We start from the raw sequence: 26,898 nt of genomic DNA on the forward strand, positions 1-26,898 counted from the left end.
GCCCATGTTCACACCAGAACATGGACTTCTATTGGAATTCTCAAGGGCATATTATCAAGCCCATTATCACCGCTTTAGCGGCAGTTTTCTGCCACTAAAGCGGCGATAATTTTAACGCCGTGCTTGATAATATGCCCCCACATTTTATGGTCTAACTTGACAGTGCAGCTATCGCCAGACATTTATGTGAGAATTGCCAGGAGAGGGCTTTTGGCTCTGTCCACATGTTGAGAGCCAGGAGTACATGTTTCGATTGAGGAGAAGTTGTATGTTTCCACCAAAAAGTGATTGCCCTCCAAACAGCTGTGATCATTTTGTTTATCGGGCTTCCTGGCCTTTCAGGGGCACATAAATGACATTATAAAGCTACTTAAGTGTCTTGCATAACTAGGTAATGTATAATGTTTTTCTCTGGCTGCAGCGCAGATGAGAGGAGGGCAGTCATGTACCTACATGGAGTTTTAGGTTTGGCTTGACAGGGCAAATGTTACCGAACATTTAACCTACACCAATGTTATTCTACAGTGCATCGCTTACACACAAATACATTTCCATTCCTATGCGATCTACTTGTAATGCTTCACATTACCATACAAACACAGGGAGATGATGGACAGAGTGCTGAAACCTTTCAGACACACACCCCCAGTCACAGATCTGAGTTGAATCCATCATCGGCCTTTAGCTCACTTTGCCACACCAGTTCACACCCAGCCATATGAAAATCAGTCATGATCCTGTGCCTCAAAAGAACAGTCCAGCCCGAACTGCCAAGCCAGGTCTTCCCTGGACTGGAAACAAGCATCCTGGGACTGGTGTCGGGGTAACACACCTCATCAGCCAGGCTAACTTGAATTTGCGGCAAAGTGAGCAAGGGACCCAAGTCTATGCATACCCTGCCAACTTAGGGTGAACAAAGCAAACACAAAGAGATGATGGACGGAGCGTTGAAACTTTTCAGACACTCACCCCCAGTCACAGATTTGGGTTGACTCCATCATCGTTCTTTATCTCACTTCGCCATCCCAGTTTAGACCCAGTTATATGCAAATCAGTCTTGAACCTGTGCCTCATGGGTACAGTCCAATCCGAATTGCCAAGCCACATGTTCCCTGGACCGGAAACAAGCACCCTGGGACTGGTTTCGGGGTAACACCTCTTATCGACAATGCTAGCTTAAATCCACTGGCAAAGTAAACAACGGACCCACGTTGGGGCATACCCTGTCAGCTTAGGGCGAACAAAGCAAAATCAAGGAGATGATGGATGGAGCGCTGAAACTTTTCAGATACTCACCCCCAGTCACAGATCTGGGTGGAATCCATCACCCCCATAAGATTAAAATAGACACTTGGATAGGCCCACCGGAGTATTTTGGTGTCACTATTTGCGATTGGCTGAGTAGGTGTGTGTTTCTGCCGCCCCTGCAATACAAGAGAAAAGCAGCCATTTTTTCAGTATCATCCAATTTAAATATGCTTTTGTCTGTGCTTGCTCCTAAGTATAAATAAGCATTGGCTAAGCCAATTGCACTCAGTGCAACCATGTACCATAGATACGATGCATAACCTGTTTATGTTTCATGTTTTACCTCTTCATGCATTCCCTAAGATTAGTTGTTTTCTCCTGATGTTGCATCTATGTCGTTTTGGTTTCATGCAACAAATGTGTATTGTAAAGAGCAGACTTTGAACTGGGGCACTGCTGGTTATCTGGATCAGTCCAGGGTGTGGTTGGGTGTCCGTGATAGGGTACAGTTTAGAGCTCTGGAGTTGAAACTGAAAGCTGAAGGCAGTGCAAGCTTTTCACTGTGCCTGTCAATGTATTCTCAAGGTGCTCACACTTAATGCTCATCCAATCCTTGGCCTCTCTGTAGAGCACAAAGGGCGATGGCTCCGTATGTGACAATTGTAAATGCCATTTTATGTGAATTATATGAAGGCAGCACAAAGCTCTCGAAATATTGTCAGCGCCAAAGGAAAAGAAAATTATTTGTTTACAAGTGAGGAGAGAGTGTGTGTGTGAGAGAGAGAGGGCATGGTGAAATGGACGGATTACAAGAAAATACATCCAGAAGGACAAAGTGAAAAGACAGTGATGAAGTGGAAGGACATGACGTTTGACATTCATATTATGGATGTTAGATAGATGTTGGAAGAAAAGGGCGTAAGTGACTAAAAGGGTGAGAGAACGCAGATGAAAGTGATGTAAAGTAGAGAACGGAAGTGATCGAGACACTATGAAGACCACTACCCATTCCACAGACTGTAGTAATGACCTTTGAAGGATGAAACACTGAATGAATTGAGATTGGAACCTGGCCTGCATGTTTGACGCAGATCATTACCAAGGTACATGTATCCTCTGAGATGGGAGAGTCCCCGGCGGGATGTCCCACGGACCCCTCCGTGCTCGCGCCTGTAGGGCAGGTGCCTGTGTCTTTAAGGCCACCCAGTGTCAGAGGACCTGCAGCTCAGCACTTCACGCAGCGCGAGCGGTGTCCCGGCTTTCGCAGCATTCTCCTCCCACCCTCTGCTGGTGCAATGTGATCGCAGAGAGATGGGACAGCTCGCTTGCAAGGGACTGGTGCTGTCGCTGTTCGACTACAAGACCGAGAAATATGTCATCGCCAAGAATAAGAAAGTGGGCGTTTTGTACCGGATGGTCCAGCTCTCCATTCTGGCATACCTCTTGGGGTAAGGATGACAGTCTCCTGGAGTGAGTGTATAACGTGCCAGCCTGGCATCTGGGATGGCTAGGGCGAGCCATAGGATGCACCTATGTGCCACCCTCCTTGTTAGTCTGTCTGGGGTCGTGCCAATGGAATTAAAGAGATGTAGTACTGGGCAGCGTGTTTGTCACATCAGTTCACATGTACAAACACGAGTTTAGTAGCTCGGCACCTGTGTAGCATGTGTCTATGTAAACGCCATACATGTATATTTCAGAATAAAACATTTAGTCCGTCTCTAGAACATTAGAGGAGCTAAGGAGCCGAAGCACAGGGAGATTAGGTCATTTGTCAAGGATCCCACAATGTAGCCAAGTGGAACACTGGGTACATTGTGGGATCCAGGTCTAGAAACCAGGTCTGGTTTCGCATTTTATAATTCACTATTGACGTCACTTCTTTAACAAGAAACACGGGTCATTAAAAGAGAAAGTGCTTCGCACTTAGCAAGGTACCAAGTGGGCAAGAAGGGTGTTGTGTTTCGCCTTCCAGAGCGGCGGGTCCATGGGTTGAGGCCGGGTGGGTATTTATTTTCTCTGCGCCTCTCCCCTCCCTCCCCCTCCCCTCCCGCCCCCCCCCCCTCCCCCCAGTCCTCCGGTAATTGAGGGCTGATTTACCATCGAATGATGAGAGTGTAATAATCTCCCTGAATGTGCCGCAAACACGGCTTGAAGTGATACCCTAACATTAATTAATTAATTAAACCAGTGTTGTAATAAATTTGGTTGCAATGACCAAGTTGTTAATAATCAATTAACGTATATTCCTCAACCTTTCCCTGATTTCAAAGTAGTCATAAACGTCTCAAGAAATGTTGGTAGTTTGTTTCCTTTGGGACAAATAGATCTGAGAAAGGGATCACAATGTGTGGCTGCCTCGTTCAGGAAACAGAATAATCGAAATGTTTTGCTACTGTGTATTTTGTTGCTAGTTCCGAATCTATCTATCTATCTATCTATCTATCTATCTATCTATCTATCTATCTATCTATCTATCTATCTATCTATCTATCTATCTATCTATCTATCTATCTATCTATCTATCTATCTATCTATCTATCTATCTATCTATCTATCTATCTATCTATCTATCTATCTATCTCTTAGTTTGTTTGTTTTATACGTCTGTTTGTTTGTGTTTTGGTTTTTAAATGAGCTCACAACCTGAATTTCAGGCATTTAGAAGCGGCATTATGTAACCATGCCTAGACTGGAGAGGGTATGTTTTGACTGCGTTGCATTGTTTGTATTGTACTGACATTGCATTATATAGCGCTTACTACCCAGACGAGGCGTTTGCGCTTTTGTGGTGACGAGTCAGCGATCTGCTGTGGATATGGTTCCAGTTCGCAGGTGAATAGCGCAGCAGTCAATGCTGACTGCGTAAGCATGCATTTGAACGTATATATGTATTTAGAGACAGCAAGCGTTGTGACATCTCAATTTAATTTACTGGAATTAAGTTACTACATTGGTCATTTTCTTATTACAGGCGACTACCGTTGTCACACTATGCTACATTTAGAAAATTAGAGAAAAGTGTTTTTAACAGTATCACAGGCTTCCACGCAATATATAATAACAAGTTTTGCCATAGATAATTGGTTTGACATTGACTGACCGGTCTTTTGGCTTTAGCAATTTTTTTTTTTGCCACATTCCGGAAGTGTCAGGTATGTGATGCAATAGGTGGACGCTGTTGCCATAGAGATCGCCACAGCTTCATGGCCCGGGTCACTTCTAGCTGACGTCGACACGTTGGCTTCAGGCCAGTCTTTGCTGGGGATCTGCTGACTCGTCGCCAGGTCGCTTCCGCTGGATTTGCTAGTTTGGAGCTCCGCGTGTATTAATAAACTGTTGAGGCGCTGCATACAGACAGGCCCACCAGCACGAGGGCCCACGGCGGAGCTGCTATTGACAGTCTGTTGTGCGTGAGTGGCCATCTGCCGAGAGTCTTGAACATACATGTATTAATAGCAGTATGACCAGCCTCTCTGGGCTTGGATTGCACCGCGGCCCGGCGCAGGGAGGGAGCCCAGGTTGCTGCAGTGGTATCACCAAGGAATCGCCGACAGGTTTGCTCTGCAGAGAGCAAGTGAGCCCGGTTGCCTTGGACAGCTATCCACCGTACATGATACGGATATTTCAAGTCACCAAGGAGAGGGCCACTCTCACCATACTGTGGAGCGAGGCCGAACGCAAGGATTAATGAGACTACAGCCTTTGCCTTTCTCTAAAAGGGGCATGCACAAAAGCGCATAGCAAGAGCCCTGTGTGTAACTTAGGACGTGGCCTAAAACGTGTAAACTAAAATCCTGCACTCCACACAGCCTGCCACCTGATCAGGAATTTGGGTGTCTGTGAGTTTTCTGTTATTACATCCAAACACACAACAATCACCACACATGCCAAAAATGACTCAGACGTATAGGCTTTGCCAGTACTTGTTAGCTGTGCCAAATAAATTAATGTCAACAATGATTTTGTATTGAATAATTAGAAGCGAAAATATTTAAATGGGTAAACATTACTAAGTACTGTGGAAGTGGCAGCGGTCTTCAGAATGTCTCAAATACTTTCTTATGCAGTCTTTCTCTCCGTTAAACACTTACACCCTTTATTTCTACGAAGCTATCTAAACCACTCCATTTTCAATGCTCACACGTTCATACAATTTGCATATATGCATCAATCACTTTGTGTGCTTTTCAGAGAGGCCAAGATTGGATGTGCATGTAGTGTGCATACCTTTATGATCCACTGACAGGCACTGTGAGAAACCCGCGCTGACTTTTGCCTCCTTATGTTAGAGCTCTCAGCCATGAGCCATCACCAATGGGAAACATCGTTTACAACGCATGTGATAAATCGCATGCCATTACAACGCAAGTCGTTACAACAACGCATTGTTACATTGCATGCCATAACAACGCAAGTCGTTGCAGCGACTTGCTGTAGGGGTCAGAAGGTGTTGGATTTGTTCGCTTTTCAATCCAACACATTCCCTACTGTTGCACACAATGGAGTTGGAAGGGTAAATTAGACTTTTCCAAACTCCAGCGCCCCCCACAGCAAGACTTGTGTTGAAATGGCATGCGATGTAACAATGTGTCATTCTAACAACTTGCATTGTAATGGCATGCGTAGAAAATGCATGCGTTGCAATGAGTGCTATTCATCAACACCAGCTCACAACCTGAACCCACAAACTGAACTCACCCAGACACCTTGAGGCGACTTAGTTCAAGTGTGCGCTATACAAGAGTCAAATATTGCATGAAAAAAACTACTGAAAAATAACACCTTGAAAAAACCAAATACTCTTAGTGAAGGCAAGATGAAGTAAAACGTGATATGCCAACAGGGATAGCATCACTGACATGGAGTACCTTAGAGTTTTTACAGTCATTTTTGAGACATTGATCAGTGTTTTGTTGAAGTATGTGAATATAGAGTGATAAGGACCCGTTTCAAAGTCGTTTTTTTAATATTTGCAGGATCTGAGACCCGGCTGCATCTTAGAACCACTTAAAGCCTTGGTCTTGTCCCTCGCTGACTGCACACTTCTCCCTCTCTTAATATCTGCAGAGCATGAAATCCCACAGGGCCTTACAGACCCACTGCACATAAAGGCCATTTGCCTCGTAAAGGTTAAAATGATTCTTGCATACGGGCATGTATACCTCTCCAGCTGCAGACATTCAACTAATACAGCCCCAGCCTGTGTCATGCAATATCAGCTCCCTTCACGCGGTCTCCACGTGAAGCACCCATATCATGTGGTGAATCACAACGTGAGCTGGAAACCCCGGCACAGAATGGATTATCAGCTCCTTTTCAGAGGCTCTGCGAGTCAAATCAAATCAAATCAAAAAATGTTATTGTATGATTAATTAAAATCTTTACAATTATTCCCAAAAATAATAAAATAAAATGTCTTTACAATCCCAATTAAAACCAGACATTAAACCCAACATTAATAATATCCCATTGGTTATATAGCTTAAGTGCGTGTGTTTAACCAACACATAAATGTTATAAATACGGTAATAAAATTTAAATCTAATCCAGTTTCAGTGATCCTACTTACTAAATAAACTCTTAATGTTTTTTACATTCAATCCATATATTACGGAATTGGCACCGTGGAGCCCAAGACTGGTCGGTCATTCTTCTCTGTTTCCCCCTGATGGGCTTGCCGTAAAAGTTTTCTTACCTCTGCCAGGTATTTTACTCCCCGGCAGGCCAAAATTATGGAGGAACCATCCAACCAGCGTATCACAGCTTGCCTGCACGTGCGGATATTCAGTTTGTTAAAAATTGGTTTTAAGTACCGTTTCCTCAGGAACATGACTGCTGGGCATACGCATAATAGGTGGGTTAGAGATTCCTTGGTATAGCCACACAATCGACACTGCGCTGTTTGTTTAGTATATTTCCAGGACGGCTGTTGATCTTTTGAATCGTGCTGGCCCATCCGAAAGTCTGTGTAGCTCTTTTTTACATACCGGCTGAAGTGTGAGATTAAATATGCTTGCGGTTTTATAATTTATAAGAACTGATGACAGTCCACCCATGCAGACGTTTAGAAATTGTATTTTTATCTTCCAAAAAAGATTTCCTTTTTGCTGCATCGTTGACCGCTTTACTGATACTTGCTTTGTCTGCCCTATTTTCCCATACTGTTTGTATTTCCAGAAACAAAAGCAACCAGAATGACCGACCAAGGTCCAGATCAACCAATACACAGGTATTATTAACAATCTAGCTAATAGGTGCAAAAGACACTTCCTACATCCGTCATTCAAGGATGTGAAGCGAATCAAAGCATAAATCCAAAGGTGGAAGGTGCACTCATTGAGTTCGGACACATTCAATCAAATAGTCCAAATAGTATCGTATTTCTTTCTTTTTATTCTTGTAATTCTTTCTATTCTGATGATTTACACACGAACAATGCAAAGCCAACGCGTTTCGTTCCGTTCAGGAACTTCATCAGGGCTCTTCAAGGCGAGTGGAATATATGTAAAATACTCCAAAAAGCGGTATATATGCTCCTTTACGACTCGTTTCGTCTCAAGTAGAATGAGTAAACCATAGGAAAAATATTACATTCCTTACGTGTCGTCATCTCATATGTAAATTTATATCCAAAACAAGGACCCTCAGGTGGTCCTAATGGTGAGATGACTTGCGATTGGCGATATTTATAAAGGACGTACAGTGTGATCCTTATATCCTGCGTCCGGTCTAAGTAGGGTGGCTGTCAAGTAGCAGATTTTATGTCAACAAAACATGCATACAGCCGTGTTCTCTTTTTTAATGCATTTTCGGTTAAAAGCATCAAGATTGCCAGGTTTGTTATTGTGCCGATCCCTTGCCTAAAGCCTGTTTGGAACTTGGGAATTATGTTCTTGTTGTCCATCCAGTCTCGCAGCTGTACAAGGAGGCAAGAAGGATAAAGCTTTGCCTCTACATCGATTAAGGATATCAACCTGTAATTCAAAGGCTTGCGATGATCTCCCTGTTTAAATATTGGGTGGATTATATTCCCTTTCCAAGAATCAGGGACATCGATATATGCATAAATCTGGTTGAAGAGAGGCGTTAGGTTCTCCGACCAGAAATCTGGTTCATTCTTAAAAGGCGCATTGGGAAGCCCATTAGGACCTGCTGCTCCTTCTGTCTTAAGTTTTGTATTATGCCTCGTAGTTGTTTACTAGTGGTCAGGGAATTTTGTTCGTTACCCCTTTTCTCTTGTTCTATATCATTGTTTTCCGCCTTTTCCAGACTCGGTTTTGTTTTTAATTTTTCCACTACCAACGTGGGCCCTCGGGAACCTTCAATGGTACTTAATTCTGTACTGCTGTACATGTTTCGTACGTGTTGAACCGTAGTTTCCTCTCCAATTCCTGCTTCCTGTTGCAGTCTTGTTCCTTTATTCAAATTGTTTATAATGCCCCAGAAATCCCTACTGTTTGGCAGTTTACCTGCACACAATAGTTTATTCCAGATGGATTCCTTATATGCTGTTTTAGCGTTCCTCAACATCTTCCTATAGTTGTTCCTTATTTCCTTTAATTTACATTTATTTGGGTTTCTTCCCATTCTTATTGCCTGCGTTTGTAATCTTACCTCTCTTGCAACCCTTCTCTTTTGGTCTCGTAGGTCAGTATTGAACCATGGTTCCCTCCTGGTGTTTATTCTTCTTCGACTACCCGGCAAGGATGGAAACTTTCGGGTGAGGACCTAGGCCAGCTGTTCCCAGTTGTTTACGCGTTCAACCTCTATCTGTGGCCCCAATTTGCTCACATATTCCCTTGCTGTCTCCTGGATGCTTTTCAAGTCACCACCTCGCCATTTTAGATTTCTTAAGTTAAACGTTTTGGCATGTTGTGTAAGGGAATTAATATTTTGGGCCTGAGTAAGAGAGATATTTATTCTCGTTAATTGGGGGAAGTGATCACTTTCTATACGTTGGGTGATTTCAAATGTTTCAATACAGGGGAATAACTTGTTACTAATGATTGTGAAATCTATTGTTGAGCGAACCTTACCACTCAAGTATGTTATAGCCACTGGTGTATCTCCCTTTATGTTGCCATTCAGGATTGTCAATCCCAGGTCTTCTAGTTTGTTCGTTATTATTCGTCCTCCCCATTCGCTTGCTTCTTTCCTTCAACCCGATCTTTGGTTATGAGATTACAATTGAAATCTCTTGAGATGAACATAGAGCATTGCTCATAAGATCTTTGCATTGCTTTTATCAGGGTCATTAATGTAGAATATTTTTCTTTCTGAGTCTTTCTCTCTAGGTGAATGTAAACATTGATCAGTAGAAGTTGCCACTTTAATTTATTTAGTGGGGACTTACCACTAATTGTAATCACTTGTACCCAGTTAACCCCTACGTCCTGTTCTTCAGTTACCCAATCATATTTTTGGGCTGCATATATCGATAAACCGCCTTGTGGGTGTCCAAATGATGAAACTCTTTCTGCGAAAATGTGATGTTCTTTAAATCCTGGAATTGAAGTTGGAGTCATATTCCAAGTTTCCTGGAGCAAGATGATGTCTTGATGCTGGAAAAAGTTTAGGGTTTCGTAGTCCTGGTCCATTTCTTTAAAACTGTGGATATTCCATGAGCAGATCGTAACACTTTTCGGCCTTTTTTCCTTCGAGATTTGGTCCTGCGTTTCTACTTCCGTTATTAGTTTTAATTCTTCATTAGGTATGCTTTTTCTTTAACTCCTTTGGCACCCATGACCAATCCATCTTGTCCAATGCTCGACTTCCCGCACTTTGTGTACTTGCTGTTATGTTGACCCTATTTCCAATAAGTGACGTTACAGGCGTGGTGGATCGAGCGCAAGAAGTCTGGCTTTTCCCGACTCTGTCTTCCTTTTTTGAATTTCTTGGACTATTTAGGAGGGGATAAGGGTACCTTGGGCGATTGTGCAACATCAATTTGATTCCCCAGGCTCCAAATCTTGGTCTTGTTAAATATATCTTATCCAATAGTTCCTTTTAGGCCCAAGTTGTCACGGCTTCTTCAATATCTGGATTACATCTTTTTTGTTGGAATTCCACACCTATCAAATCTTGTGAGGCTATCCCTTTTAATTCTGGGATTTCTTTGAACAACTTTAAGAAGTTCCCTTGGTTCAGAATATCCTGCCTTCCTTTAGTGGGATATTATGGCACGAATGTCAGTTTTAATTCGTATGCTTCTAAATGGTTTTTGAAGCCTTTGGGAGATTGAAAAATATCATCTTTAGCAGCTGCAGAATTACTTATTATTAATGAGTCACACATAACGTGATCTTCTTGTTCCACTAGATCTTCATTCACCTTCTCTTTTTTTCTCTCTGTTTTACTCGGGTTCCTTGTTGTCCTTATCCTTGTTGCTTCGGGGTCTGGTTCCGTGGCAGATAGCGTGCATCTTCGATCCTTTCCAATTATTGTAACCTTTAATGGATTGTGTTGTGGTTTAGGATTATTTTTTATTTTCTCCAGAAGCTTTTTGTTTGCTAAATTTTCCCGTCTTCTTTGTTCATTCTGGCCCACATGCATCAAAGCAAAAACCGGTCGCAAAGGGGCAGATTCTCAGAATCTGCCCCGGGCAGATTCTCAGAATCTGCCCCTTTGCGACTGGTATTTTTGCATTTGGGATGCATCATCCCAAATGCAAAAATCGCAATTTAAGTAATCTCTAAATTGCGAATACTTAAATTGCGATTAGATTTAAGGAATCTCAAATTGAGATTCCTTAAATGCAATGCACTAAAGTAAAAATATTAGCGATTTCGCTAATAGGGGGAGCAAATTACCATGAAGTTGAACTTCATGGTAATTTGCAAAAACCTTGAAAAATGCACTAAAGTGTATTTTTCAAAGTTCCATTTTACACACACACATGCCCTTGGGGCATGTGTGTGTGCAAGATGTACTCATATGCAGATTTCAGGGGTGCAACAGGGTGTCCTTTTGACACCCTGGCACCCTTGAAATTGCATGAGCAATTTGAGATTCTCTAATTGAGAATCGCAAATTGAGAAAGTCTTCCCATTCATTCCTATGGGCCTCTAGGCCCATAGGAATAAATGTGGAGGTATTCCTTAATTGCGACTCGCAATTTGCGACTCGCAATTAAGGAATGTTTAGAAATCGCTATTTTGTAAGCGATTTCTACATGCATAGCCTTTTGCTATTCCTTATTAGCGAATCCTTATTTTTCGCTAATAAGGAATCGCAAATGGCATTGTTGATGCATGTGCCAGTCTGTGTCTTACTTTCCTCATTCCAGTGTGAAAATTCATCTTCTATTGCTGTTTCTCAGCGTATGTTATTCCAGGAGGCATTTATTTCTATGATTTGAGATGTTCCTGCTTGCCCTACGTCTTTGATTGATTCCGGTCGTTCAGGAACCTGCGATTCCTGTCTATATCTTAGATCTATTTCTTTTGTTGACGGGCATCCTACATCTGTAAGGAGACATTGATTTGTCTTATTTTTTTGAAGAGTGGAAACGGTGTTAACTGCAGTAACTGAGCCTTCTTCCGTTGGAATGGGTTCTAAAGTATGTTTCAGTTGAACTATGTCAGTTAATACTGCCCCACACGAGGATTCATTCAGTGATTTTCTTTTGCCTCCTCGGGGTGTTTTCATTTTAAATATTGAAAAGTTTTTTTCTGAATCTATGCTTTGTTGCTTTTTGTATTTAAGCCTAGCCTTCCTTGCACGTTTTCTTGGCCTTTTTGTCGGTTTTACAAGGGGCGAGGTCTTAAGGGAACTCTGTGTTGTTTCCATTAGATTATCTATTGTGTCCGATTGCTCATCGAATTCCGCTTGCTCTCGCCCGCCGCTTGCTTTGCTACTTGGTTTTGTTATTAAGTTGTTGCATTTTGAAATTGCCGTCATGTCCATCTTATATTGGGTTTCCATATACTGCTTTTTGTTACAGGTTAGTTTTACGGCCCCTAGAAACTCCTTTAAAATGTCCGGGAGACTTGCCAATTTCTCAATTATACTCCCACAGCCGCAGTCAGGCACTTGTTTATCTTTGTATGTTTGATCCTCCGATTTTCCCCTGTTTGTTAATAGGGACGTAATTAAGTCCATCTTAGCATTTATGCCTGAGATGTGACCAGCAATTAGATTTATGAGGTCTATTTGAACTTCCATTTTGTCGGATTGATAATTCAGCACCCTTATTGCTTGGTCCAGTGTGCCTAGCAAGGACTGATTCCATTGTGTACTCGGCTGTTGTTCATGGCACTTCCCCGAATCCCCTGATTCATGATCTATCATACTAACGGATGAGATTATTATTGGTGCTGAAAGATTCAATTGATTTACTTTTGTTAGAGAACGTCTGCTATCATCTAATACAATCCGTTGTTGCTCATTATTAGCCGGCTGGCTTCATGGGGTTGATACCGCCATTCCCAGTCTGCTCTGTTGGGCTTCTGTACAAATTACTGATGGCAAGGCGTTCCCTTGAGATTCTTTTTTCTGTGTTATTGTTTCCATAATTTCTAAAAAGTTGGGATCGTTAGATAGGGAAAGTGAATTTGACCAGGGTTCCTCCTCTTGGGCTGTCTGCTTTGATGATTCACTTAACTTTAACAATTTCCCCATGAGTTCCTCCGAGTCTTCCTTTACATTTATGTTTCCCTCGGTTGCTGTATCTCTGATTATTGTACTTCTGCTTGAATTATTTAGTTTTGATTTTGGTTTTTCCTCCACGAATTTCTCTACACTTCCCTTATTTACGCTACTAGTTGTTTCCCTTGCATTTGTTGTAGATTTAAACTGGTGCACCTGTGCTTTTGCTGTTACCAGCTTACTCGATGGTTGATCTGTCATTGGTTTCTGTGGGGGCTGCTTCCCTATTGAAGCATCGTTGTTGTTTATCAAAGTTTGCACAGAGGGAGCATTTGTTCTATCTGGAAAAATAGGGCTTGGCAATTTGGAGGCCTCGGCTGTTGGTGCACAAATCGCCGCCATTGGGTCCTTTAGATAGAAAAATGTATAAATCCCGGTTTCCCTTCTCGGGCTCAGCGTTGTTATATCAGGTGTCGGTGCTGCGATCAATCTTTCTCTCGGTCTTGCGGTGATTCCTTTTTGGCTTGTAGGTGAGCCTTCCTCGAAGGATTTTTTAGATTTAACTTTTTTTGATTTTTTACCTGCCACCAATTGACAAATTTTCCCCGATCTCATTTCTTTCTTCACTTTGCTTTTTTCCTTCTTTGCTCCTTTGCACTCCTATTTCTCTTATGCTTTAAGCAAGTGAACTTGAGGTGGGGCTTTTGGACCCAAGTGGTCTTCTTAGGCTCCGGGCCTTGATGGGGCCCGAAACTGAGCGACCAAACGATCACCCAATGGTGAAGTTAAGGTGGTAGCCAGAGAGTAGCTAGGAGTCACTACAGATGACTGCCAATTACTGCATGGGAGAAAAGCAAATCACTACAAGCTCCACTGGCTCAGCCTCAAACACAGCCTCTGACTTGTCCCCCACTGTTTTCACTGTTATCTCTGTTCTTACTGTGATATGTGGTCTGTGATCCGTGGACACCTCAATCTCCACAATACTTGCTACATCTGCATACTCCTCAGCAGCTACTCACGGCCCCCCAGTGGACCTCCACAGTCCTCCACAGTCCTCCACAGCCCCCCTTTACTCCTGGAGACTGGGACTGGGAGTGGGACTGGGACAAGGTTTTCTAGAGGCACCTGCCTCGGTTACTACTCACCGCCCGATTTTACCCGCAGGTGAGAAGGCTTTTCCAGCTGAGTGGCAGGCAGAGAAGATGGGGCGGTATGCAGGTTACCAATAAACTGGGTGGCGTGGAGTGGCAGGAGGGCCTACCCCCGCTACAGGTAGGCAAGGCAGGCGAGGCAGGTAGAGCCAGGTGGGACCAGGTCTCTGCTGTCTAGCGGCTGCACACCTTTGTCGCTCCTGCTCCTGCCCTGCCCTGTCCGGCTCCTGTAGCTCAGCGGCACTCACCCCGGACTCGCGGACTTTTGCAAACTTTTTCGCGGACTTCGCTGGCTCCTCTGGCTCACGGGGCTCGCAGGGCTCACGGGGCTCTCGCTGGCCCCCTCTCAGCCCCCCAGGTTCGTGTCGCACCATTTTCCGCCCCAACTCTGCCGCTCCTGCTGCTACCACAACCGCTCTCAACTCTGACTCTCCCACGCTTGTGAGAGTCGCAAAACCCGAACTGGAGCAAAAGTCAGTCAGTCAGTCAAAATGACCAGTGCGTCGGCCGAGCGTACACCGCAACGTCCAGATCGGCAGGGTACTCACTGCAGTCCAAACTAACTGCTAGCACGCACCGATCTTCCTGTTCGCGCAGCTCGAGGGCTGCCGCCAGCACCAAGGCGCCCCTCGATGTAGTTCAGCGCAAGGTAATCTTCCAGGTCAGGGCAGGGCTTCGGGGGCACAGCGGGGCTCCTCGGCAGCGTACCGATGCGAGTCATTGTCCATGTCAGGGTGTGAAACACCCTGAGGAGATTGATGGCAGCCTGAGAAGGTTTCCTTTTTAGGTCTCGCATAGGCAGCGTGCATGCGCTGTCTCTCCGAGACATCTAGTAATCGTATAGCGAGAGAAATCCCGCCTGCTGCTTGCCTTCTGCTTGCAATTGGCTTACTGTGATTTCCGGCCTCCCTATTGGTTGCTGGTCCGATGCATCACTTCCGTTTTTATCGGAAGCAGCACCAACCAACTACAGTTTCATTGTGCTGCAGATGTTCGTATGTCATGTTTAGGGACTTTTTTTCAGCGGCGTGCACACTTTCAGTTTCATTTTTAAGTGTTCATAATGGCGTCGGCCACTGCCGCACACACCACTCGCACGACGCTGCGCCCGGGCTGCAGCTGTTGCTGGCAGGCACACGCCTCCTGTTGCTGTCTGTAAGGTGCTCTGATTATTGCTGTCAGAGAGGCAGGGTTGTGAGTACTTTTAAGGTGTAGTAGATGTCACACTTTGTGTTTATTGTGCAATAACCAATTAATGCACAGATCCCTATGACACGCATTCAGGAGCCGAGTTAAATTATGCCGCCCCCCTGTGACAGAGCAGTTTTTCACCCAAGCAGGACATATTCCTCGCGCGTTTTGGCTGCTGCTCACGACAGGTTCGGTTCCCTTTGCATGTTCCTCGAGTTCAGAAAAGTGTTTACTATATTTGTTTGTTTACAGTAGTCATTTGGTAAAAAGGCCGGCTTAGAATCGCAGTTCATAGGATGTCGCAGTCTTCGCAGCCTGCAGATGTTCATGTAGATTGCCTGCAGAGGGGCCGCTGCACCCGTCCGTGCGAGCGTAGCCTTGGATGTGAGGAGAAACCACTGTCAGTGTCGGTGGGGTTCACTCGGTGCACACATGCAGTCAGGGGTACATGTGGGGCAGAGAAGGTGGAAAAGCCAGTGCTGGCTGCTTCGTGTGTTTACACAGTGGGAAATATACTTACGGAATCGGCTCATTTAAATCCATTGCCTGAAAGTTCCCTTGTTGTAGCAGTTAGAGTCTGGAGGGTATTGAGCTGTGGTTCTCAGACGGAACTACTGGCATCTGAACCCGGCTCCTTCACAGCAAGGCTTTGGTTGTTTTGTTTGCCCTTCCCTGTCGTGCTTTTATTTCAGCTGGTTCCCTTGCATTTATTCTCGTGTTCTCTTCTTACCCCATGGCCAGTTTGCTGGACACACGCATTCCAGTAATGCTGTTCATTGTCTTATATTAGGTATTCTGTTTCTCTTAGCTGTCGTGAGCGCGACTTTTATCATGCCCTGTCTTTACAGCCATCACCAACAACTATCAGTGAATTTGTAGTTTCACTTTTTCCATGACAGGTATGAGCATACAACTCACGCATGCTTCTTGTTGTTAGCTGAATGACCAGGCGTTGGCTACGAGTCGTCTCCAGGATGACTGAAGTCTTGGTACAGGTACTTTCACTGCCTTTATAAGACTGCCCAATGTTCATCCACCAGTACCTGGGAGCTCTTAGCAAAGTGTAACAGCAACTTGTAAGGCCTCTGTTCGCCTTTGCATCAGTGCATGTAGACACAACGTCGTCATTTCTGCCGGACCAGAAATAACTCTCTAGTTTTCCAAGTCCATGTTTACGCCCCTCCATCAATACCTTTTTATTTATTAGTTTGAATTCTGATGTGCATCGGCTTTTTCTATCAAGACTACGAATACCACAATGGCTATAACAACCGTCCTTGGACCACATTCAATACTCGAGCACGGACCCGGTCTGCATGGGTTTATACATTTTTCAGCCCTGTTGTATTATTTGAGAACCTGGGAGTTGAAATAAAAATTAAAAAAGAGAGAGAAAATGGTAAAGAGAAATGGGACCTGTTGAGGAAGGTTCTGGAGTCCAAAAAATGAAGATGAAGAAAAACGGGCGGACTGCGACTTTATGCTGATTTTCAGTAGCCTTCGTCTACCCTTTACTTGTTGAGGACTGTCCATGCTCAAGGATGGCTGCATTTCAAGAGCAATTGCTCAGATCTCTGATGTGCCTCCCAGAACACTGAGCAACCATTCATCTCTCTGAAGCACTGTCGCCGCCCCAGCCCATTCCACCCCTCATCTTCTGGCAGTTTTTTCTCTTTGTTTCCCCTGTGAACTGTTGTCTCTTGCAGTCCTTGATTTTACAGCCTTCGGTCTTTGCTTAAGAATTGTGTCTGGTTTGTCACCTTCATTCTTCAAACTCCCATTTTTTGTAAAACCTTCTGCTTCCTTTCCCTCCATCGGGCATAGAAGCACAAGTTTCCTGGCCCAAGAGTCGAGTTCACCTTATATGCTACTTGCTTATATGAGATTTCCCAATATATAGGTCTCACATTTGCGAGAGATTAAGCTAGTGGCATTGTAAATTACAATGCCTTTTATTTATCTGTTTTCAACACCAACACATACATTGAGCTATTGGCATAGTAAATGACAATGCTCATAATTTATGTGTTGGCTTTAAAACAGATAAATAAAAGGCATTATAATTTACAATGCCAATAGCTCAAACTCCTGCAAATGCGAGACCTATTGCATTGCAAATGCTTGTTTGGTAGGTGGGGGGAGGCGGGGGAGGAGGGCAGTCCGAAGTGTCCCAGGCTGAAATTGGCACAAACTCCTGGCCCCTCCTTGAACTATGAAAGGTTTTCAGAAGCTGGCAGGTCTAAAGTGGGTTACAAAGTTCCTCCACCACAGTACGACACACAGGCTCATCGTATGAAACATGAAACTCCTATCTCTCTACATCTCCCAGAATGTATGCTTAGTGACCAAAACTGACAGCACACTTTCCCTTTTCCTGCCATGCTTCAACTGCCAGCCCTCTTCCCAACATAACATGTTCCAGAACATAGAACCCCTCAGTGCCTTATGGAGCATAGAAACAATGCATGTAAAAGGATACTTACTAATACACTATCATAGCCGAGTTACTTTATAAGTTCATGAAACTCCAAGATGAGCTGAATTATGTTTTTGAAGGGGACATACAGGAAGTGATGTTACGTTACAGCTAAAAACTCAAGCTGGCAATATAAAACAAAGGCGCATTCTATAATGTCTGTAAATTTGAGGATAAAGCCATTTTAGGATGAGGAACGTTTATTCCAAAAGGAAAGGTATCTCCAGCTCAGATTACATGCCCTAAAACCCCTTGCCTTCTCAGTCCTCTCACTCAACATTCTCACCTGAACTCCTTCCCAACATTCTAATGGAAGGTTCCAAAGGAGGAATAGGGTAGGGGGGCATGGGGAAAGGCGAGGTAGATATAAAGGAGGCAAATGAAACACTTGAGATGGTGAAATGAATAGAATTATAACACTGTTCTTATTGGTTGTTAGTGACACTGGGCTGGCAAAGAGAGCAGTGGGGTTTTAGTCTACACTGCATGTCCCCTCTAATGTACCGTACAAGTTATCTTATTTCACAGAATGCATAGGGCAGACATTACCATCCCTTCAACTATCTTAAATCCTTTGTCCCTTGCTTCTTCATTGGAAAAAGACTGATACATAAAATAAATTCAGGATCTGTCTGTGAGAGCAACACAATAATATGCAGCTTGTATAAGTGACACAAAATCATATTTTGAACAGTTAAATGACAATAGTTCAGAATGAGGGATAGCAACCAGATAGATTCCTGCTTTACCTCAATGCACTCCAGCAACAAACACGCTGCCCTAAAAGCCTGCTTATCTGATAATAGCTCTTTTTTTGTATTATGATATTGCAAGAAGAGCTTCTTTTCATTGTTTAACCAGCCGTTATAATGTTGCCCACCAATTCCAAGATGACTGCTTGCTCTGACAGCAAACATCAACATTTACTGGTATTATGTTACTACAGTGGTCATTTTCGTATTGCAGGTGGCTATCGTTGTCACACTATGCTGTATTAAGAAAATTAGAGAAAGGTGTTTTTATGTGTATAGCAAGCTTCCACTCAATATGTAAAAACAAGCTTTGGCAAAGATAATTGGTCTGGGATTGACTGACGACCTATTGGCTTTATCAATGCTTTTTTGTTTTATTTGGAGTTTTGCCAACCGTTATTGTTGTGAAGCTGCTTGGCTTTGGTCAGTCTAAAACAATGATTGGCTATAAGCAAAAATATTTTTTTGACCTGAAAATGCAGGCATGGCCATAGCAGTCCCTGGCCCTGTAGGGAACTAACTTGTGTGTGGAAGACTCCCTTGTGAAAGGGTGGAATACCATCACTGCCAGTGAAGTCTACCAGTGGCTGAAGTGGGCTGACACACTGCCCCATGCAATATAGTTCAGCAGGCGAAATGAAAAGGTAAATGACACAATAATAGATGTAGAGGGCTGGCTAGCAATCCCTATGAGCACCTTTCTTATAAATATAATTTTAGTAAAATCAAAATGTTTTTTGCTAATGACAGACAATACCATTTAGTCTACTTATAAAGTCACCACAATAAGAGTAATCCCTTGGTTCATTAGGTTTTGCCTGCACAGCCCTTTCACTGTGCTTGTGAAATCTTTTGTATTTAACTATATCTTAAAATGCGCTTACATCTCGCCCTCTCACATTTCATTGGTTCTCCAGCTTGCCACTTACTTTTTCTCCTTTTAGGTCTCACCTACACAGCGCTGCATAGGAAAGAGACCTTTAGCAATTGGCACAGCTTTCCCGGCAAAAACGTGCACGTGTTACATTGCTTCCAATGGCAACGCGTGCACGTCTGGCGATTCACTTGCGGGAGCGAGCAGCTGGCGCCATATGTTATCAATTATCGCGCCTTGCTGCTCGCTCCCACAAGAGAATCGCGCAGGCCCCCTTCTCTCTCCCCTCCCCCTGCTGCTGCGTGAGGCGCACGCGCGCATGCTTGTTTTTCCTGTTGCTCATGTACATTAATGAAATCTGAGCGTCGAGTTACTGCAGAATCATTCCGCGGTTGCTCTGAATGGGCGTGAATTTGCACCATACTTCGAGGCTTGTCGGCGGCAAAAGGCTTACAACTCCTGGGCGAGGCAGCCCATTAGACATGACTGAAAAAACCCTGCAAGAACCGTTTCGGCGTGGGCATAGCGTCATGTTACTTTGTGTGTCTTGCTCTTAGCATCTCGCAGCTAACGGCTGTGAAGTTGTTGCTTGGGAGAAAAAACGAACAAGCAAAGGTCATGATTACGTTCTTTTCTCAAGGCTAAGACCTTTCTGTAAAATAACCGTTATCAGTCGTCATTCCATATTAACGAGAGGTAGCAGGCGGATTACTGCTGTGTGCAAAGTCGACTATCTCGCCTTGAAGTACTGGAGTGCAGTTCTTTGGCAGAGTTGTTCAAACTTTTGCCTTGCTAGCCTGTATAATAAGCCTCTCCCTGTCTCTGTGTGAGGAGCACACGCCCACACACTCTCGCTCCGCCTTTTATGCCATGCGAGTGAGCAGAAACGTGGCCATAATTTACAATATACTAAAACACTTAATGACCCATTAATTACTACATTGCACAGGTACAGTTCCGTTATTACAGCCTAATAGCCGATTTAGCTTGAGAAATCATAACATGCCGCCTCACAGGTTTAGTGTCACAATCACTTTACAGAGGATTACTATTGTTCATATGAAAAGAAATCTCATCATTGCTCATATAAATACAAACCTCTTTACCTCTCCAAGATTGATATCCGCCTTTCTGCAATGGTAAATAAAAAAATGGCTGCTATGTCTTGTTGTATGTGTGCACTTGTGTTGTGATGTAAGTGTGTATATACGTTATAACACTGTTTAAGAATAGCGTCATGACAAATGCACATGTATCCGTGATGACACTTCACCGATACCTATTGTTTTTTTATGATGCTGTTTAGAATTGGCAAACAGGCATTTTATTCTTTTTACCAATGCTGCACAGTATTGGCAAAAAGATAGTGACTTCAGCCTAAATCACATGACATTAAAAGGGATTCAGGTGAGAGGAAAGGATTCTGTGGCTTATGATGAAGTGGACATAATGAAATCTAATTTACATAAAGTAATGACGGATCCCTGATCACTGTGGCTAGCCTTACGTTTACTAGCAGTGCCAGTTATCAAAACCAGCAGCAACAGCGATGCATGAAGTGTAAGACATTTTTAGGGCTCCATACTGTTATAAGTAATACTTTACCTGCTCATGGTGTTGGCATGTGTGCAAAACCATACTGTTGTTGACAGAATATGGATGGGCGTAAATGTTGTGTCCGTAATATCATATCCAAATATATTGCCTTGTTGGAGTTTAATAATTGAAAATCTACACCCAGTTTAACAACACCTTTGTATTCGATATTTAGGAATATATTTATGTCACATGGAATTTTTTACACTTGATTCTGACACACAAACTTGGCATTTGCCTACCAAAAGGTAAAACAAACAGCTGCCCCAAGACATCTGTAGGTTGTTGCGTTGCCATAAAAAAGCAGTAGTCTACTGCCTAAAGTCTGTAGCATTGAAAATATGGAACAGTACTTTGAATGAATGAATGTGAACTTTATTCGGATAAACATCATATCCATAAAAGTACAGTTAAAATATAACAAAACATAAGAATGCAGGTAATTCGAGCACATCAAATAACGGAGTTATACCGAAAACATAGTGTTACGAGTGCGAACCGCCGATTTTAAAAAGGATCCAACTCTAAAACATAATTCATCATTGTTAATAGCTAGCACCATCTCGTAAGCAATCTTGTAGTCAGTAACACATTGTGACTTGAAATATGGGATCAAGAATTTTTTAGTGGGGGATGAGTAATAAGAACAGAAAAATAGAAAATGTAGCATTGATTGTTTCGAAATATTATTGCATGGACAGAGGGAGAGTTCATGGTTAGCTGTATAGCCAGTAGGGAAAGACAACAGGTATTTCATTGTGTCTGTTCTTAGCCTGAAGAATAAGCCCCTTTCCCAGCGACCAACAGGATTTAAAAGATATTTTGGCATGACTAGGGTTACGTACTCAATTTGCACATATCTAGCCACTGAGGTTTTATTATATTCAGTTGCTAATCTTATTTCTTTATAAGAAGCATAGAGTAATTTTTCTGTAATTTTAATGTTAACGGGGCTATAATCTAAAGGATTTAAGAACAAATGTTCCAAATTCAGGCTATTCAGACTTTTACGGACTCCTGCCAGCCACGGTATATCCATCTCTCTGTCACAGTTCAGACAATCCGTAATTATCTCTCTGGTCAATTGTGCAGCAGTATTCTTCCAGATTCTTAACCAAAACAATGTCGGACGAGCCTTTATAAAATCTCCTATACAAGGCAGATGTAGTTCGCTATCGCTAGCATATGTGGAAGAAAAGAAAGGAGCTCCCAGAGTTTTACGGCAAAATCTGTTCTCTTCACACTGAATCGGTGTGCAAATAGAGTTCCCCCATACCTCTGCGCCATATGTAGCAGTTGGTGTGCATTGTAATCTGTAAATTTTGATAACAGAAGGAACTACCCCTATATTTTTAGGCTTCGGTAGCCTAAGGATTGTATTAATAGAGTTGGTAAATTTCCTTTTACAGTGGGCAATGTGATCATTCCATAGACCATTTGATGCGAATACCAGACCTAAATATGGAAAAGTGCACATGCTTAACAATGGATTAGAATTTAAAACAATTGAAAGATTAGAATATTTCTTGGACCCACATGACATTAAAAATGATTTTTTTAAATAGTACATAGGCCCAAGGTTGCCATAAAATCCACAAAGCCGTGAACCAGGGCGCGCAAAGCTTTAGGAGTGCGCCCCATTAACACGGCGTCGTCAGCATAAAGCAACGCGGGAATCTTATTTCCATTGATAATTGGAACGTCTTCAGTTGTAATTAGGAGAGATTTGGTTAAATCATTAATATATAATATAAAAAGAAGCGGGGCCAGAACACAACCCTGTCTGACCCCCCTACCAATTTTAATAGCCTTCGAAGTCTCACCATTCCTACCTATGCGCACCCTAGCTTTCAAGTCTCTGTGTAAATATGCCAAAAAAGAAACTATTTGGTCGTCTAGCCCAAGATTTGAGAGAGTTAGCCACAGCCGTGATCGGTTGACAAAATCAAAGGCTGAAGTGAGATCCATGAATGCTAGGTACACTGATGTTTTCTTAGCTATTGTATATTTGCTAATGATCAGATGAAGGTTGAGACACTGTTCCACCGTGACAACCTTGCTCCTAAACCCTAGCTGAGATGGATGCAGGACCTGACTTTCCTCTGCCCATAAATTGATCCTATTAAATATTACCCCACCCAGGATTTTTAGGGTGTTATCGATCAATGAAATTGGCCTATAACAACTCGGGTCCGTCCGGTCCCCCTTCTTAAAAATTGGGACTATAGTACTATATGACCAGGAATCAGGAATAGATGAATCGGTAAGATTATTAAAAATATTAGTAAGGAGTGGTGCCCAGAAATCAGGTTTATTTTTAATTAAATCGATCGGAAGCCCGTCGGGCCCCGGTGCTTTACCCCCTAAGCTTTGGCTTATAGCATCTTCAACCTCGGTTAGTTCGATCTGTAGTCCAGAGGTAAAGGTATATACTTTTTCAGGTTCGTTAGGGATTGGGGAGGCATAGATCTTACTAAAGTGAGCCTCCCAAGATTCGCTGGATATATTACATCCAAGCGGTGAGGAAATATTACCCACAGATTTCATATCTTTAACTGCCTTCCAGAAGTTCTTCCAGTTTTTTAAAGCATTTGCCCGCAGAAGGTTTTCCCAATGGTTGTTGATAAGCTCCTCCTTTCTACGCATAATGGCTTTCTTATAACTACCCCTCAATGATGTTACGAGGGAGCTTACTCTGGGTTTACTTATAAGAGCCTTTCTTAGTTCTCTATTTGCCACGGAGCATTCTGTATCAAACCAGCCAGGTTCGGAATTAAGTATCCAAATTGGTTTAGACAGTATTTGTTTAATCCCATAGCATAACCTTGAAAAAGCATCAACTACCTCTATTTTACCTATACTAAACGTCAGACATGTATCAACTAGGTTTAGATGAGATTTTATCATTGATTCAAAAAGGGCATTATTGTCAATATTACGCCAAACAATTCTACGATTATCAGTGGTTATCGTTAGATCACAGGCCCCAGGCGGAGCAGTACTTTGTGCCTGCAGTCTGCTGGAATTCAGATTACAACAAGCATTGGCATAGCCAATAGGTCTCGCCTTTGGGACCTTATCAGTGTTTAGTTATCTAGCACAATATCCGTGGTGCAACAACATCAATTGTTGCATGTCTAAACACTTATAAGGTTCCATAGGCGAGACCTATTGGCTATGCCAAAGCTTGTTTTATTGGCTGTAGCATACTATTTCCTTGTTAGGTCTCGCCTAGGCAGTGCACATGCGCTGTTCTAGGAGGGCCTTTAGCCATCGGTCTTCACTTTTCAAGCACTGCACTCCTGCTTGTGGAGGCATCCACCTTGCGGGAGCGAGTAGGGGCGCGCCACAAGCATGAGTGCAGTGCTTAAAAAGTGAAGTCTGCGCGCGCACGCACACACCACTCCCGGGCTTTTTCTCTCTCTCTCTCCTTCCGCTGGTGACATTCCCGGCGTGCAGGGACCTGGTGACTGCTGCCTTCGATCAGAAACTGAACACATTTGTTCAGATTTCTGTGGTGCACCCGGCGGAGCAGAGCGGGGCCAGACACTGCAGCACTGAAGTAGTCGAGGTGAGTTCATAATACCCTTGGTAGCAATGCACTTTCGCTTTGTGATTGAACGTCAGATATTTAGAGAGCCCGGCAGGCAGCAGAGACGTGTACCCACATGGGCATCAACAAGGAACTGATATCCCCAGCAGTGCACGCTACCGAAATTCATCCTGCTCCTAGCATGCACTCAGCAGCAGCAAAAGCAGTGAGAAACGCACAGGTTCGCCTTTTTAAGAAAATGTAAATTCATTCATTCCTTCCTTCCGCCCCACCCTCCCCCATTAAGGGCCATGAAGAGAAGTCTGGCTATTTCAGAATGTCTGCAGCAGGGATGCATTTGTTCTTGCCCACAGATAGCCAGTGCCAAAACAGTTAGCAATGACCGCTGGCCGATGCTCAGGCTGTTTATTGATTACCGAACTTTATGGGCGAATGCCTGAGCGCTTTCCTTATTCAAAGGTTGGCATTTTTGTTAGTTGTGGTTCCTTGCTTTTTTCATTTCACAAGGAATGTGGGGAAATATTGAAGCTGTCTTTGTTGGAATAGTTTATCAGCAGTGCTGTTTGTTTAAAACCCCTCCTCTGTGCTATTATTCTCCTTCCATTCGATTGTTCCCGCGTTTTGCATCTTTTACCTACACTTGAAGTTTCTTGGTCTTGCATGTGGAGTTTTAAAAATGAATTCTGCAAAAGGAAGAATGTAATGATTGTTATCTTTCATATGACACGGTTGCAACTGAGGATCGGGCATGATTATCCTATTTGAAGTGCTTTATGATTTCCCCTTATTCCATATCGGCAGAGACAGTATGGTTTCCGTGTTGAACTTCAGCTTGGCATTATAATGCTTTCTGGGAACAGTAGTCTTCGTGGGTTTTAATTCAGCTGCTTGGATAAATGAACTTTAGAAAAAGTATTTATATCCGAAAACAAAAAGCAAAGGGATAGAAAGTGTGGTGTGTTGTAAAAGTTCACCGAGGTATTAACTCATTGATATTTACATAGCTGCTAAGGGACGCAGGCCATATTATTAATTTCCTGCCATTCCTTACCTATTAGCCAGCATTTGGCAGCCTGCATTCTTCCACACTTTTCCCAGTGTTACAAGAGAAACTCCAAATCCCAGCGTGCAACTTACCACTGCCTAAAAAGACAGAAATGTCTGTAGGTGTCTCACAAGACATGAGCCCTTTGACAGCCATGTAGTTGGTTGCATAGTAAGTAGGTTGAGTGCCTGCTTCAACGAAGTGTGATTAACGTGCAGGCAGTGAATCCAATTCGGTCTTTCATCTTTTCAGGGTAGATAACATTGGTACCACAGGGTCGGCTCATAATATGGAAGCCCTGGCTGTTTACCTCTGTCTGTAGGTTAGGAGGGAAGAAAGAGCCCACTGTGTTGCCAGGAGTCCCAGGCTTTTTTTTTCACTGGCCACTGTGCTGATTTTTGTGATGTGCTGTTCATAGATTCTACAGAAACCCTGCTGTTGCTCCTTCCAGCTTTCCTGCCCCTCTTGTTTACAGTTCAGGGAATGGTCTGACGACGTGAGGGAAATCCATGACGCAACTCAGGGCCTCATTTATGAAAAGTGACGCATCACTGCGTGAAAACAGTGATGCGTCACTTTTCACTGCGCCCTCCCTGCGACTCCAGTGATGCGTCATATTTACAGTATGACGTACCATGTCGCAAGGAGTCACAGATACGTCAGCATTTCTGACGTATCTGTAGGCGCAAAGTGACGCATTGCTGGAGTGTGTCACAAAAGTGACGCAACTCCAGCAATGTGTCCTTTCACATGGGGCAAGCCCCATGTGATAGGGCCTGCGTCAGTCTTACGCCTGCTGTGAGGCAGGCGTAAGATATTGACGCATTTGAACCCTAGAAGTGGCGCAGTGAAATCTCGTAGATTTCACTGCGTCACTTCTACGATGCTTACTGACGTGGGAACGCCCACCCTGCATACATTATACCTGACGCAGGTATAATGTAGCGCAGGGGTTTACAAAGTGACGCATCTAGGTAGATGCGTCACTTTGTAAATATGGCGCATCATGGCGCATGTTTTACGCCACTGGTGCATCACAAAAAGTGACGCACCAGTGGCGCAAAAGTGACGCAGGGGCTCATAAATGAGCCCCTCAGACTGTAAAACGCCAATACCATTTACCTGAAGGGTTGACAGTGAATCTCTGCACAGCATGTACCTTTCATGGCTTAACCTGCTTGCTAGGAAATGTCCGTTTTTGTACTGAATCGTCTTGGACTTTTATTAAAGATTGTACATACTTAATGCATCATGAGTAAGAGTAAGTGATGAACTAAATAGGGTGTACAGCATCTCCTCCCACTAAAGTTATCAACGTTGCCAGTTTGTGTATCAGTACTGCGTGTGCGATTGTTATCTGAAAAGGTCACATCAGCTGCTCTGTGAACTGTTGTTGCCCCATGCCACTGTTGGGGGCGAG

The 26,898-nt window shown here is 43.4% G+C and overlaps 1 protein-coding gene across 1 annotated transcript in view; it reads left to right on the plus strand.

Moving 5' to 3' along the window:
* The first annotated feature begins 2,452 nt into the window (after positions 1-2,452).
* The window catches only part of P2RX5 (purinergic receptor P2X 5), a 505,454-nt gene continuing 481,008 nt past the window's right edge, over positions 2,453-26,898 (plus strand). The window contains exon 1 of the mRNA XM_085649317.1: positions 2,453-2,696. Within this exon, the coding sequence (XP_085505443.1) occupies positions 2,560-2,696 (137 nt within the window). The 5' untranslated portion in view covers positions 2,453-2,559. The remainder of the gene's footprint in view (positions 2,697-26,898) is intronic.

Source organism: Triturus cristatus, chromosome 3_2, assembly GCF_964204655.1.
Source record: "Triturus cristatus chromosome 3_2, aTriCri1.1, whole genome shotgun sequence".
NCBI lineage: Eukaryota > Metazoa > Chordata > Amphibia > Caudata > Salamandridae > Triturus > Triturus cristatus.